Source organism: Natator depressus, chromosome 2, assembly GCF_965152275.1.
Source record: "Natator depressus isolate rNatDep1 chromosome 2, rNatDep2.hap1, whole genome shotgun sequence".
Lineage (NCBI taxonomy): Eukaryota > Metazoa > Chordata > Testudines > Cheloniidae > Natator > Natator depressus.
The window spans coordinates 50,279,516-50,295,634 of record NC_134235.1 but is presented as its reverse complement, the minus strand read 5'-3'; the positions used below and the strand labels follow the sequence as shown (position 1 = coordinate 50,295,634).

The following is a 16,119-nucleotide window of genomic DNA, read 5'->3' as shown; positions in this document are numbered from 1 at the left end:
AATGCATATGAGCAATCACTCGAAGAACTACTAGGGCTATTTGAAAAATGTTCATGAAAGAGGCAAAAACCCAGGAAAACATTTATGAAGTTTTGAACTGAAATCTTCATTTACTACCGTTCTCCTAGATACACAGCCAACTGCTGGCCATACCACTACTGGGCTCTGGTTTGAAGCTATGGACTAACTCCAATAAAGAGAAAGTAGAAGCAGCCAAACTGGGAATGGAATTTATTGCTGCTCTAAGCAGTGCTCTCGTGTATATTCTCAGAATATTGTTGCAGAGAGCCTACCACCTAACATAGTTGCATCTTATTCTCCCCCAGTACTATTCTAGGACTTTGCCACTCAAATGCTGTGGCGTTCCAAACAGATGAGTCACAGGGAAGGTAGCAGGAGCTTGTAAGGAGGATCATGCTGCATAAGCTCCACTCACCTGTAAATTTCAGGCCTGGTTTCATTGTGCATTTGCTCCCCCCACCTTGAGTAGACCCCAACAGAGCATTTTTGCTCATAGTAATTAATGGTTCATTGTCAAAGTGGGATAGGCACAACATGAAGTTGCACAGGGATCCATTCTTGGTTCACTACTGTTCAGTGTTTTCATTCATTCATTTTACAGGGCACATTAGAGTACACTAATCAAATCAGAGAGATGCAAAACTGGGACAGATTGCAAATACTTTAGAGGATAGAAATAAAAATCCAACTTGTTATTGATAAAGGTGAGAAATAGTCTGAAATAAAAGCAAGACTCACTAAATAAGCATGAGGTGGTTGAGGCAGGAAAGAGTAGTCAGGCACTAATGCAGAAAGGAAGAATATTAGCTCTGGAAGCAATATGGGCTAGGCAATGTTAATAGAAAACAACCTCCAGGTTGGAGTAGATGATACAATGTATCAACTCTGGCAGAACAGAGGCAAGGACATTATTGGGTTGTAATCCATCTATATAGTTGACTCTGCTCTGATTTCAATTTGCATGCTACACCCATTGACGACAGCACAAACAAAAAAAATCCACAATTCAGTGCTTATGAATGGAACTACTGCCAGCTGGTTTTTGTTGTATTAGAATCAGAATGTTTGAAATAACGGTATAGAAGGGTATTTGAGCTTGAAAAGAACCTTACAAAAAAGTGAATTTTAGAGAAACAAAGAGGTAAAAAATTAGCTACTGGTGATGTTCAAGATGACTTTGTGTTGCTGAACTCCAAAAGGAATTACTTTTGTATTTCTATCAGTGGTGTAACTACATTGAAGTCCCATATTGTATGCTATGTGGATTTACATAAGGTGATACTAAGTATTTGCCCCACAAAATTGCATTTTTTGTTTAGCTGCATCTGACTATTACAGGGAAACCTTAGTCAGTACATTTCAAATGCATTGTATGAATGATTGATTTAAAAACCTACTGTGTCAATCCACATAAGTATCTGAGAGGTACCAACTGGAAGTGTGCTTAAAGGGAATAGAGGCTACACACAAGATATGGCAATTAAAGCCCAGTTTATAAGAACAGAGGCATACAGTAGAACCTCAGAGTTACAAACACCTCGGGAATGGAGGTTGTTCATAACTCTGAACAAAACGTTATGGTTGTTCTTTCAAAAGTTACAACCAAATATTGGCTTAATACATCTTTGAAACTTTCCTAGGCAGAAGAAAAATGCTGCTTTTAACCATCTGGATTTAAATGAAACAAGCACACACAGTTTTTGCCTTGTCAAATCTTTTTTATAAAACTTTCCCTTAATTTTTTTTGTAGTTTATGTTTAACACAGTACTGTACTGTATTTGCCCTTTCTTTTTGGTCTCTGCTGCTGCCTGAGTATTTCTGATTCCAGATGAGGTGTGTGGGGCTGATTGGTCAGTTCGTAACTCTGGTGTTCTACTGTACTACAATTTTTAGGGAGGGCAGGGCAAAACAAAATCACCCACAAATCTGGACCCTCCCCTTTAACTGCTTTGTAAAATTTTTGTATTTAGGCTTATATTCATTAAATGAGTAAAGGCAGACAGAAAATTAACATAGGTGGAGAATTTTAAAACAGAGTTGTCTAAATGATCAGCGAAATTAAAGATATTTTTAAAAACATTTGTAATCCTAAAACCGATACTATTTTAGTCCATTTAGTTCAGACCTGTTTTTTAAACATGTAAGTGATTGCTGGGATTTGATGACAAGTTATCAAAAAAGATAAGTAATTTTAAATGTACCAGAAGTCAGTAATTGTATTGAATTCTCTGGATGCCTTAAAGGCTATCCCAGGAGGATATTCAAACTGTTTAATCACTTTTTATTTTACCTTCAGTAGAAGTATAGTAAGTTTCCCGATATGCTGTGCAGCATTCCTACATTTTCATGCAGACATTAAATTTTGGTACAAAGATGACTGAGTTTAGACTAGAAGTTGAACAACTGTATGACATAAATAAGACACTGCCGATCTGTCTTTCAGACAGATTTTTATACTTTTCTCTCACAAGGCACTGAAAATCTTTCTACCAAACAGATAAAGAAAGTTGATGTGATGTCTGTAGTTTTATTTCCCCAGAAGGGTTCATACAGTTCTACATAAAGATTATATACACAGCCTGAAATACAAAGTTAGCTTTGAAAACTCCAGCACACAGACACTGCATATTAACAGCATTAAACAAAGGAGTGAGTGAAATGGGGTGGTTGGGGGTGGGGAGAAGGGGGAGCATTCTTCCCACTAGAAAAGCAGAAGAAAACAAGGCACTTTCAGTAAATAAGTACAGAACAGAAACAAGCTGTATGAAAGATTTCATAAAGCTTACCCAGAGTACTATAGCAAACTTCCGTAGTAATGAACAAGTAAAATACAAAAAGGCATAACATAATCCTCTTCCTCCCTGCAACTCCCCTTCCTCAAAAGAAATTAGCCAATTGAACTTGGCACAAACGAGTTAATTATTATAAAGTGCATCACCTGGCTTAATACATTTTGAAAAATAGGCTATAGAATGTTTTGTAGCAATATTCCCATGTGTACAATATATCGAAACAAAAATACATTGAAACTAGATTCAACCTAATTATGAATGTGAAGAAAAAATATGGCTTTTTATTTATTTATTTTTACAAATCATTCAGTCATCTCCATATAATCTAGATTATGTTTTAAAAAACCCAAAGTATGTATGCATTAGCAAGAAGGTAAGAGGTAGTGTTCTGGATAAAAGGCAACATTGCTGATTTTATCATTAAGTGGGAGTGTGACAAAGGTGTAGGATTATAAAGATGCATTACTGAACTAAATCAATTATTACAACATGCTATAACGGGATGAACGTACACCATGTGTTGGTTTCCATGGCTCACTTCTTTCAGCAATTACTACAAGTTTGTTTTATTAAAATGTCCATTGATAATCTCATTTCATAAATCCTTTTCTTTTGTCACTGCAAGTCTTATTTTATTGCATTAAAACTCCAGAGAAATTTTCATTTAGAACTTTAAAAACATAGTAGCTCCTATAGTCTTATTAAACCCAAGTTGTGTTCATCTTTACTTCAATGAGCATTAATTTATGGCTATATAAGAATGTGAAAAAACAAACATCAAACAGATGAATACATTAAATGTATCACATTTGTAGCAACATGCAATACGTAACACGTCACATGTGACTGGTGACTACATATACGTAGCTTTAGCTAGCAAATCATCATGATCTTCTGTGTTCAGTACTTAAGAATCTAGGCATAGCTGAATTTAGCCCTAATTAGATTGTATAATATATTAAATATATAAAGGCTGGATAAAAACTGAATCAAAGCAGCAATGAGTATATTTCCTATGTAAATAATTTGTAAGGATTTGTTTATGTAAACAATCAATGTGTGCATTCTTGCTCTTTGCTGTAAATTCTTTACAGCTATGCATGCTTTTACCTATGAATAGTCTGTCCCAAGCATTATGAAACTTTTGAAGGTAATGACAGCTGCTGTTAATTTATTCCTCTTCATCAGCAGTATATGCTACTTCAGCAACTTCAATTTCTGGTACAGAGTTTTCAGCCAATAAGCCACTCCAGCATGTCTGATGATTCTCTTTATCAGAGCTGCAACAACAGATCAATAAGTAAGTCACACAGAAACCAGTTTGTTGCTCTGTATTAATTTCATGCCTCTCATCTGCAAAACATTTGCAAAACTAGGTAACTACTACTCACTGCAAGTCTACAACCTCCTCTTCTCCAGGGTCCATATCAAATACATTGTACAGCTGCTAATATTGTGCAGTAAACAGTTTTGTGCTACACAGATGAGTAGTATGTCTATACAGTCAAGTACTTAATGTATTTTAAGTTAAAAAATAAAGTTGCATTTACCAGCTGTCATCTCCCAAGGCACCCTGATCTGCTTCTATTGCAGAAGACTCCACCTCACCACTGCACTCACTTTCTTCTCCTGACATTCTGCGTGTCTTCCCATTTCCTAAAGACAAATCCCTATAGCAAATTCAAGAGAGACATTTATGTAGAATACAACCAATATATTTATGACAAAACATTCAGTAGTGAATCAGCACTTGAAGAGCCACTAATGCTTCATTTTAAATGAGACATTTTGTTTAGAAACAACTATCATTCCCCCTACTTACCCCTCTTGTTTCTTTTATTATTAGAAAGTTCCATAGTTTACGCAGGATCTTTGTTTTGGAGCAGCTCATCAGCTCCAGCTGCTTATTCCTCACCTGAAGCTAATCCTCTGTCCTTCATATCACAAAATGATTCTGATGCCCCAAACAGAGGACTGTGATTTCATGTAAGAGATCAGCAGCGAATGCAGATGAATGTTAGAAAATATTTCTTAAGGCTCTACTTCATAGGTTCCAAGGCCAGAAGGGATCATTGTGATCATCTAGTCTGACCTCCTGTACAACATAGGTCATAGAAAATTGCCAATGATAGAGAATAAGTGGTATTGGTGGATATAACAAACACACAATTTTTTTCACAAGTTTGCCTAAGTAGGATAGTGTTTCATTAACAATGAAACATAGAAAGGTAACAGGGTCTTTCCTGAAGCATGGTGGGACAAAAGTTACTAGGTCAGTGGCAAGTTCCTGTACTACAGATCCTGGCTAAAAATGGATATTTTGCCATGAGAATATGGATTGTCCCCAGAGCATATTACGTCCGTGAAATATATCTGGCACTTAATTGTAACATTAATGAAGTACAAAGCTGTTTGTTTTTTCACACTATTCATTAATTCCTTCTCATTCCTGCCTCCATCTCTTCTCTCCACCTCAGTCAAGTTTATTCTTTTCCTGTCCAAACATACATCTCTGCCAATCCCTACCCCTACTACTTTTTTTTAAAAAAGGTAAAGCTGCTTTCAAAGTAGAGTGTTCTGAAAAGAAGAAACTGTAGTTGGACGGGAAACATTTAAAATTTGTTTGAAAACAATCTTACGACAGTAGATCTTCAGATTGGTTGAAATTTAAGCTATAAAAAGCATAATATTTATATCTTTGTTTATTGTGACTGGTGGCTTGTTTGTGAGTTTTCTTAATCTTTTTTGCAATAGCTGCAGTAACAGTTCCTCAAACTATTTTCTTATTGTGTTAATGACTAAATTCAAGTCATGCATCCAACATCATATTCATTGTTTTAGTGAACTTGTATATGCCATAGCACACATCCCTAGAGCTTTTCAAGCATCTAACATGGCTTTGAGGACTCATTCCTTTCCAAATAAAATTCCAGAATGATAGATTCAGCAGGTCCTGCAGAACTCTCAATATTTCAACATCATCTCCCCTGGGTCTGCTGCATACTTTAGCAGATATGCACAATAAAATTTTATTATGAAGCCCTGCCGCCACTTTTTCTTTGATTTAAAGAGCTTTGAAACAGGACTACAAATTGTCTATCTGCTGCAGCGTGCCAAGCACCTCAGAGCAACAAAGTTAAAACTACAAACACACATGAAATACAAGAGATGAAACCACAAGAACAGATCAAGCAATCATTTTGCCATGTCAAAGGCTTTCAGATATAGGGGAACTTTAAAACTTCTAAAGCAAGCCAAATAAACCACCATTCTCACTTCCAGGAAGGCATTCCACACACCAAGGACTGCAGAGGCAAATTTCGGACTGTACTTAACCTTCTTACCTGTTCTCACTGATCTTAGAGGAGGTGGAACAGTATGATTGGCAAAATGATTTAAAAAACAAACACAGAACATTTCCTTAGCTAGCCCCTCAACATATGAGAAAGCATTATTTAAAACACTGCCTTCTGCACAGCTACTTGACTGATGTATCTGGATCGCTACTAACATCAGTCTGTGAAATTTTGAGAATACTGAAGCCACAACATACCTAATTCTCTTCTCTACAGTATCTATATGAAGTTGTTTTTCACTTAATAATTTCTTCAATGATTCCACTTCCCTTTGTTTTTCAATAAGTTCTTTTTGGAGACGGTAATTAGTTTCCTCCAGAGTTTCACAAAAAGCCTAAAAGAAAATTCCAAGGTTAGTTGCCAGTAACCCTAGTGGACTGAGTTTACGGCTTTTCTTTTAAACATGTACAATAGTTACAGGGTTATAGTTGCTTTTCTTTGTATTGATCCCCTGAAGAGCTGTCTAATGAATTTTAAAAGTTGTACTTTTTTCTTTAATAAAAAGATGTAACTTGGCTTTGAACCATTTATTACACCATACCACAACTGAAATACTTTTGCCATGTCACGCCACTGACATTTATGTAACCAACTGCAAAATAAATACAGGATTGACAAAGTAGGCCCCCATCCTGAAAGTAATCCTTGCATGTATACCCTACTGAATTTCGCAGTGAACTCTCTCCAGTTTTAATGTGTAAGGCTAAAGTATACTGCTATAGAGCCATTTAATGCAGGATATGGTACAAGTCTTGCCATCTAGCCTGTTAGCAGTAAGTCTGCCACCAGTAATGAGCACTTCTGATTTAATAATGTATGTGTCCTCACTAAATAATGAAACCATCCAACTCAGAGGTGAACTTTTTGGTTTATATTACATGCAGTTAACCATTGATTCACTGGACTTATTAAATGTGAACATTTTAGACAGGGCTATGCCCTATTAAAGTCAAAAGTAATACGGTTCATATTAGCGAAGTTACCTGTATGCTACAGTTAAGATAGTGTCAGCAATTCTATTGTTTTTCAGAGGTCTGAAAGTCACCTGGAAAAATATGTTTTGGGAAGATACTGTATTTTGCTTCAACATACAAGTCCATCGCTGAACAACAATTAATGAAATTGGTGGTAATATTTACAATTATATAGATTTGAAACAAAACACAATGTATCCCCAATTCAAAGATATTTCTATATATTAAAAGATATCTGATTTTACATTACTTCATGGTTTAAAAGTTAATTCATCTTATTGACTATAGCATAGTAAATTCCTAGGCCATTAGAAACAAACTCCTATGGTATAGTAAATTTATCTAGGCCATTAGAAACAAATTGTCAGGTTAGCATGAGTTTTGTTCACACCTGTGCATAGCAAGAATAGTCTTCCAGAAAACACCTGGCACCCAATTAAACCTTCACAATGAACATTTTCAGTGAACCCCTAACAATGACTCCAATTAAGCAGGCGTTCCATTTCAGGAAGCCATTTATGTGGATTCTGTTGTATTTTGCAGAATGTCAGAGTATTCCGGGTTTAGAGACTGGTCATTATACATGTACAAGTAGTGTACGAACATTTATACGAATTCCTTATAAAATTGTATGAACAGCTAGACTACTGCACCTAAATGTTTGTCACATAAATAGTCCACAAAGAAAGAAAAAAAATATACACACTGAATTAAGAGTCAACAAAGCAGCTGTTAATTGTGCTAAATGGGTACGTACTTTTTAAAAAAAATAACCCTGGAATATGGAATATGCATACCTGCTGCCCAAAGAAATGATTGAAATCTGCATGGGACTAAACACTAGTAAGGGTACTATGCAAGTTGTTAGGCTGGTAAGGAGATGGATTACTGCTACCAGAATCTACGCTTGAGATACCTATCAGGAAAATATGTGTATGATCATTATTGCTATGAACAGAATGCTCGTTTAATGAGCGTGAACTAGTCATTCAAGTAGTTTGCATTATTATAAATGGTTTGTTTTTACCTCAGAGTTTACAATCAAACAGTTAACATGAAAACTGATTTCACCATCTTCGAAATGAAAGTGTATACTATACAAAATGATACCCTGAATCCTTGAAGATGTACACAATAATGTACCCAGAGAGAGATTGTCAGAAGTTGGGTTCCAGGTTTCTTCGGGTGGTAAAAGTGGGTCTGGCTGAAGGAGCTGCATCTACATTTTAGCTTCCACCAGCATTAACATGAGTTCAGTTGAATCAGTGAGATTCTTTTAAAATTCCCCAATGCAGACATAGCTTTGGACAGCCATGCCTCAATTTGTTTATGGCTTTATAGGTCTAAACTTCAGACTGCATCCAGAAACAAATTGACAGTATAAATTACAATGCATCAGGGTAATGTGCTCCCTGCAAAAAGCATTGCTGAAGTTTCCACTGAACTGAAACTGCTGCCACAACAGACAGCTCAGTCTGAATCAGAGTTATTTTATCTGCAAAGTAACTCAATGTGAGAAACATGCGATTCTTTTACTAAATGTAAATGGCGTGAATTAACCATCTGTTCACCACCTGAAATATTTCTGCTGATTGGGACTTTGCTGATGCTACTGTGAAGCCAGAAAACTAACTTGTACAACTATGACATACAACTGCAGTAACTTTATCCTGTAGTTTGTCATACTCTAAACTAGACCTTCGCCACTAACGCTCTAGCTATCTTCTTACCCACTTCACCTCTGCCAACAACTAGTGTACGGTAGCAACCCCTGGGGACAAAGCACATTTAGGGATCATTGTATCAATAGAAGAGGACAAAAGATTATTAATGGGCCCAGATCATTCAAAAATGGTTGGTCAGTTTTAAAATTAAGCACAAGCAGTTACTGCTTTCTGATTATGAATTAATGAAAGTCTACCCCAGCTATACAGGAAAAATGACAATATTCTGCCAAAATTTTACAATATTCTAAAAACAAATATTATTATTGTTCTATATTCTATATTTACTATTTGTTCTTGTCACATGATATTATATAGCACTTACCCTGCTCTCTTCTAGGCTATCAAATGGACCTGGTGGATCATCCAAACAAAGAAACTCTCTCACTGCAAGGCTTCACCAAAAAACAAAAAAATTACATATATATATTGAGCTGAGGTGTAAAACTAACATGCAACAATATCTAAAGATGAACACAACTGAAGGGTTTCTGCAAGTGACTAATGATTTCGTTAATGAAAGGAATCGATGCTTTCATATTATTCCCGCCAATATATATAAGTGTTTATATACTATTCTTTTTATGTCAGCCATGCTTGTGTGTTTAGCCAGTAACAGTACTTAACAGAGACTATATGAATTTCTCATAAGCTTTTACATCCATGCTTAAGTTATGAATTTAAAATATATAGGGGAGTTTCTAGTTTAAAATGAGGATTTCTGAGCTTCTTGAGAGAAATTGATCATTTTGATGACAATTGACAAGCTATTTCCCAGGCACCTTAAATATTTAACAGTAAAGTTCTCCTGATTACTAAATATTAAAAGATGAACTAAAATCACTACAGTACTATTTAGTAAGGGCTAGAACCTACACATGGATCCTTCTAGGGATCTCTTCTTCAATCACATCAGTGGGGCTCTGCACAGACACAAGGGTACACAAAGATAGATCTATTTGCAGGATCTTGGTTTAAAATCCCAATCCATTAACCAATACACAGTAAAAAAATTACAGGTACCAAGTCTGGTGTTACCTGAATGAATTACATGTAAGTGGGATATGTTATGTCATTACTAAAACCTATATTATATAGATGACATTTGTAACTAATACGAATTCATCTTTAGAAGCCAGACATTTCCTGTATCAGAAAACAGAAGCTAGAAGTTCACACCAATAGATAATATAATGTCTGTATTCCTTTGTCTTAGTGTATGTAATTATTAATTTGAGTGCTGGGCATGCTCATTGCACTGCATAGCTTTTGTACATTTCTTGAAAAAACAAACATTTTAAAAAATATTAATATTAAATAAGTTAAATACTTTTTAAAAAAACATTTCCTCAAATCTATCTCCTTCCTTGACTGGCCAAGACCTGACTTCTGGGGTTCTGGTTTACCCTGCTACAGATATCATCATCATCATCAACTTGGATTAAAAACAATGTCAAGAATGCAGTCCCTTACACCCTTTAAGTGTCTAAAGCTAAAACTGGCGCAGTAGAAACACAAGTCTAGGTCCCTAATTTCCTATTCCCCCCTTCACTCCCTACAGGTTGCATGCAGGGAATGCCATTTTCCACTTCTCTCAACCACACCGAAATCTGAAACACAGGAACAGGTGTTCAATGTTGTGGAAGAGCACATGTAAAACTTAATGGGAACAAGTTTTTTTCACCTACTTGTTTAATTAACCAACTTTAATTAAGACTGGCAACTAGAAATGCAGAAATACACTCTCCACCCTATGCTTAACCATTTATTTTGCTATTTTTTCTTCTTTCAGCTTTTCACTCTGCAGTCCACCAGTCTAGTGGAAAGAGACTACTATACTCCATTTGATTGCTGGATTGTCGAGTATGTTCCTAAATGCTTTTTTCAACTCAGTTTTGAATGACCAGTTGATGGTGCTTCAACTTTCCCGTTCGAGAGACCTCTCCCTCTTTGGAATTATTTTTGCCAATATGTAGTTTAAATTCCCACTTGCCCCAATCGCCTCACTTTTTAATCACAGTAGGCAGCAGTACCCCTTACACCACCGTAAAGAGTTCCTCTCTGGGAAATCAGTTGGCTGTTTTATAGATTAAGTGGAGGTTGGAGCCCATGTGAGAGACACAATATTGACTCTGAAGTTAAGACTGCATCCAGACTTTGATTATAGGCCTTAATTTTCAAGCCTCCATCCCATTCAAATTGTGACCAGTGTAAACTATTTGTGCAGAGTTTTCTGCAATTAAAATAGTTTTTCCTAAGAATTTTGAGTTTTAAATATTCACATAGTACTTGAAATCACTATGTAATCCTAACAATTGTGGCTGGATCTAATCCAACTGCTAATTTTAGATTTGCTCCAGGCATGACTGATTGGATTAGAGAGTGATCTATTAATTTTCTAGAAAAAATAAAAACCAATCCAACACTTTTCACATGTAAAAATAGTTATTCAACCACAGAAAGTTGGACTATCTTGAAAAACAACCATATTAGAGCAATGTGTCAATTTGTTTAGTTGACTGTTTAAACAGCTGACCCTCTTTTAATATGGTTCTATAGTCCATCTTTATCTGGTTGAACCATTCTTTTTATAAAATGTGAGCTGTGTTGAATGAGATTGCATATGGCTAATGCCGAAGAATTATTACATAAAAGCACGGCAGCTCACCATTGTCCTCTAATATCTTCACCCTTGATTTCAGAAAGTTCAATCCAAATGTATTTTAAAGTATCTAGTTTCACATTATTTTGGTAGGAATCCTATTACACTACAAAATGTGGGATTAGAATAATGTGACAAATACTGTAAAGCTCTTTAGTGTGGAAAGAGGATAACCAAAAAGCATAACAATTACATCTAAGTATTCAGTCTCCTATATAAATACTTCTATTTACAATAGGTCATATCAGTTCCTTGGTGTCTCTGTAGAGCAGCTTGTGGGAAGTCCTGTGAGTTTCTACTGTAAATTATTTGGCAAATTAGAGTCAAGTACAACAATATACATTATGCATTTTTGCATTAACAGAAATTAAGAAATTAAAAGTTATGGCTACTATTTACTGTAACTCCCTTGGGAATGCATTTTAATTTGTATTACTATGGTGTTTAACTTTAATTTCACTGCCCCATCCCCCTTCCAAACAGGAACTTTAGGGAGAAAAGAGGAAGAAATGAGAGTCTCTTTCCCTTTCCTTTATCCCTACCCTTTCAGACCATAATGGGGAAGGGAGTTTCCCATCTCAGATTGTGAGATGGGATCTTAGGACTGGAAGGGATTGTGAGAGGTCATCTAGTCCAGTCCCCTGCACTCATGGCAGGACTAAGTATTATCTAGACCTGGGGTTCTCAAAATTCATTGCATGTGATCCCCTTCTGACAACAAAAATGACTACACATCCCCAGGACGGGGGACCGAATCCTGAGCCTGCCCGAGCCCCACCACCCTGGGCCAGGGGAGGGGGCAGAGCCCAAGGGCTTTAGCCCCAGGCAGGGGGCCTGTAACCTGAGCCCCGCTGGCCAGGGCTGAAGCCTTCTGGCTTCAGCCCCATGTGGTGGGGTTCAGGCTTCAGACCCGGGCCGCAGCAAGTCTAAGCCAGTCCTGGTGACCCCATTAAAACCGGGTCATGACCCACGTGGGGTCCTTACCCAGAGTTTGAGAACCACGGATCTAGACCATCTCTGACAAGTGTTTGGAGATTTTTAAGAGTCGGCTAGACAATGATGGAGAGTCCACAACCTCCCAAGGCAATTCATTTCACAGCTTAACTGAAACGTGGCACCCAGAACTGGACACAGTACTCCAGCTGAGGCCTAACCGGTGCAGAGTAGAGCGGAAGAATTACTTCTTGTGTCTTGCTTATTACACTCCTGCTGATACATCCCAGAATGATCTTTGCTTTTTTAGAAAGAGTGTTACACTGTTGACTCATATTTAGCTTGTGATCCACTACAACACCCAGATCCCTTTCTGCAGTACTCCATTTCCCTTTTTGTATGTGTGCAACTGATTATTCCTTCCAAAGTGGAGTACTTTGCATTTGTCTTTATTGAATTTCATTCTATTTACTTCAGACAATTTCTTCAGTTTGTCCAGATCATTTTGACTTTTAATCCCATCCTCAAAAGCACTTGCATCCCCTTCCAGCTTGGTATCATCTGCAAACTTTATCAGTGTACTCTCTATGCCATTATCTAAATAATTGATGAAGATGTTGAACAGAACCCAGAACTGATCCCTGTGAGACCCCTGTTGTTATGGCCTTCCAGCATGACTGTGAATCACTGATAAGTACTCTCTGGGAAAGGTTTTCCAACCAGTTATGCACCCACTTTATAGTAGCTCCATCTAGGTTGTATTTTCTTAGTTTGTTTATGGGGAAGGTCAAGCGAGACAGTACTTATCACCTTATCTTCTAGGTGTCTACAAACTGATTGCTTAATTATTTGCTCCATTATTTTTCTGGGTACTGAAGCTAAGCTGACTAGTCTGTAATGTCCTAGGTTGTCCTTATTTCCCTCTTTATGGATAGGCGCTATAGTTGCTGTTTTCCAGTACCCGGAATCTCTCCCGTCTTCCATGACTTTTTGAAGATCATCACTAATGACTCGGATATCTCCTCAGTCAGCTCCTTGAGTATTCTAGGATGTATTTCACCAGGCCCTAGTGACTTGAAGACATCTAGCTTGTCTAAGTAATTTTTAACTTGCTCTTTCCCTATTTTAGCCTCTGATCCTACCTCATTTTCACTGGTGTCCACTATGTTAGATGCCCAATTGCTACTAACCTTTTTGGTGAAAACAAACACCCCCCCCCCAAAACAATAAATTTTTACTATTAATATTTTAATAAGTTTAGACTTCAGGCTTCTGCTATTTCCACGTTTTCTGTTACTGTTTCCCCCCCTCTCCTCCCCCCATTGAGTAACAGGCCTACCCTGTCCTTGGTCTTCCTCTTGCTTCGAATGTATTTGTAGAACGTTTTCTTGTTATGCTTTATGTCTCTAGCTAGTTTAATCTTGTCTTGGGCCTTGGCCTTTCTAATTTTGTCCCTACGTACTTGTAGTATTTGTTTATATTCATCCTTTGTAATTTGACCTAGTTTCCATTTTTTGTAGGACTCTTTTTTGAGTTTCAGATCACTGAAGATTTCCTGGTTAAGCCAGGGTGGTCTCTTGCCATACTTCCTATCTTTCCTACATAGTGTGATAGTTTGCTTGTGCCCTTAATAATGTCTCTTTGAAAAACTGCAACTCTCTTTAATTGTTTATCCCCTTAGACTTGCTTCCCATTGGATCTTACCTACCAACTCTCTGAGTTTGCTAAAGTCTACCTTCTTGACATCTATTATCTTTATTGTGCTGTTTTCCTTCCTACCATTTCTTAGAATCATGAACTCTACAATTTCATGATCACTTTCACCTAAGTTGCCTTCCACTTTCAAATTCTCAACCAGTTCCTCCCTATTTGTCAAAATCAAATCTAAAACAGCCTCTCCTTTTGTAGTTTTCGCCACCTTCTTAATCCCCCTGCAAGGCCCTCTGCTTCTCCTACCACCTGTTACTACATGATTCCCTCTTCCCTCAGTCCTATTGCCTATCTATAAGAAGGCAAGAAGACAGAAACAGGCAGCAGTGCCAAGTGAAAGACAGAGCTGCATTATGCTGCATCTGGTGGGCAGGGGAGGCAGAGGAAGCAAACATATGTGTAAAGCTATCCTACAAATCTCAACAGCAGGAAACTGAGTGCCTCCCTTTAAGACTCCCCCTAGGGTAGGGTGGAGGGACAAGAGAGATGCTGCTGCTTCTGAAGAACAAAGCACAGCTAAGTCCCCTACTCAGCAGGTTAGACTCCTTTCTCCCTCCTGCCCCATTACATGAATTTGCAGGAGTATGTTAAGTTTTGTAGGTAGAGATCTCAACGTGATCTGGCTCTCCAATGCACCAGGAAAATGATCAGACAAGATGCATAGCTACTAAGTTTTTTGCTGCTCTATGTGACATTTTATTCAAATTCAGACATAATTTGCGTATTTGCAAACAACTTGCATACTACCATACATTTCAGCTTTAAATTGTGTGAATTTAGTGCTAGTGAAAGGCACCTCACAGCCCTAGCAAATGAAGTTCTTGATCAGCAGGCAAACTTCCCACACATGCTGCTTTGCCAGCATGCCTCAACCCTAATATGGGAGGGAAGGGAAAACAAAGAAAAGACTTCCTCTCAAAAGAACAAAGGTAGTTCAGTCTCCATGACCCACGCAGTTCTTGGCCTCTCAGCAAATCAGCACAACATGTGGTGGTGTGATGACAAAGCTAGAACAGAGATCCACAGACTCCTCCAAACAGCCATTCAAAGGTAATAATTTTTAATCCCTGCTGAGCCAGGAAGGATTCAGACTGGTGACTTACTGATGAAAGGTTCCATAGCTTATTAGTAAGGCTGCAAGTTTGTCATGGCAGTCACAGTTTCCGTGACTTTCTGGCATTAACTTAAGAAGGGGTCATAATACACATTTTCTCCAACATGGGTCATCAGCAGGGTGTAAGCCCATGACCTTCAGATCCACAGTACAAATTTCTTCCATTTCAGCTATAGACAAACCTCTAGAAGAAGACATGTCACATGTGTAACTACTGGAAAACTCACTCTCAGACAATACTAGAATGTTAGGTATCAGGATTCCAGGTGTTGGGAGTAGAGTCATACCTCATCATTTGGCATATTCCTTCTGAAAGTCAGCATGGAAAAGTGGATCTGTCATATTTGAGACTGGATTTCTATTCCTGCTCTGCTTGATGTGATCTTGTGCAATTTCTCAGGTATCTTACATGTAAAATGTGTGAATAATAATTACCACCCCTTTGATAGGGCATGAGATCTTGGTTAATGCTGGTTGTGAAGTGTGCTGAAACATTAACAGCAGTTGGTGCAAGAGCTGAGAAAACAACTCATGGTCTCCTGGCTTGGGATACATTCCACTAGGCTACAGGATATTCTGTAGTGGAACATGTCTCTCTCTAAGATGCATGACAGGCCTATTAAATATGAGAGTCACTGTGAGATGTGAGACCCTTGATAGAACTACAGATGCATGGCAGCAGAGTAAGGGCTTATCTACACTAGAAAGTTGTAACCATAACTATAGTTTAAACAGTACAACACCCATAGTGTGGGCTGTTATATCAATATACAGGTGCTTTATACAGGTGTAGCTATTCCTTTACACTAGTATAACTGCAGGCACACTAGAG

General features: G+C 37.6%; 1 protein-coding gene across 1 annotated transcript in view; it reads right to left on the bottom strand.

Moving 5' to 3' along the window:
- Window positions 1–2,349: 2,349 nt before the first annotated feature.
- The window catches only part of SNX16 (sorting nexin 16), a 30,774-nt gene continuing 17,004 nt past the window's right edge, over window positions 2,350–16,119 (bottom strand). The window contains exons 5-8 of the mRNA XM_074943020.1: window positions 9,194–9,263; window positions 6,368–6,504; window positions 4,365–4,484; window positions 2,350–4,094 (exon numbers count right to left, since the gene is read on the bottom strand). Coding sequence (XP_074799121.1) covers window positions 3,986–4,094; window positions 4,365–4,484; window positions 6,368–6,504; window positions 9,194–9,263 — 436 coding nt within the window. The 3' untranslated portion in view covers window positions 2,350–3,985. The remainder of the gene's footprint in view (window positions 4,095–4,364; window positions 4,485–6,367; window positions 6,505–9,193; window positions 9,264–16,119) is intronic.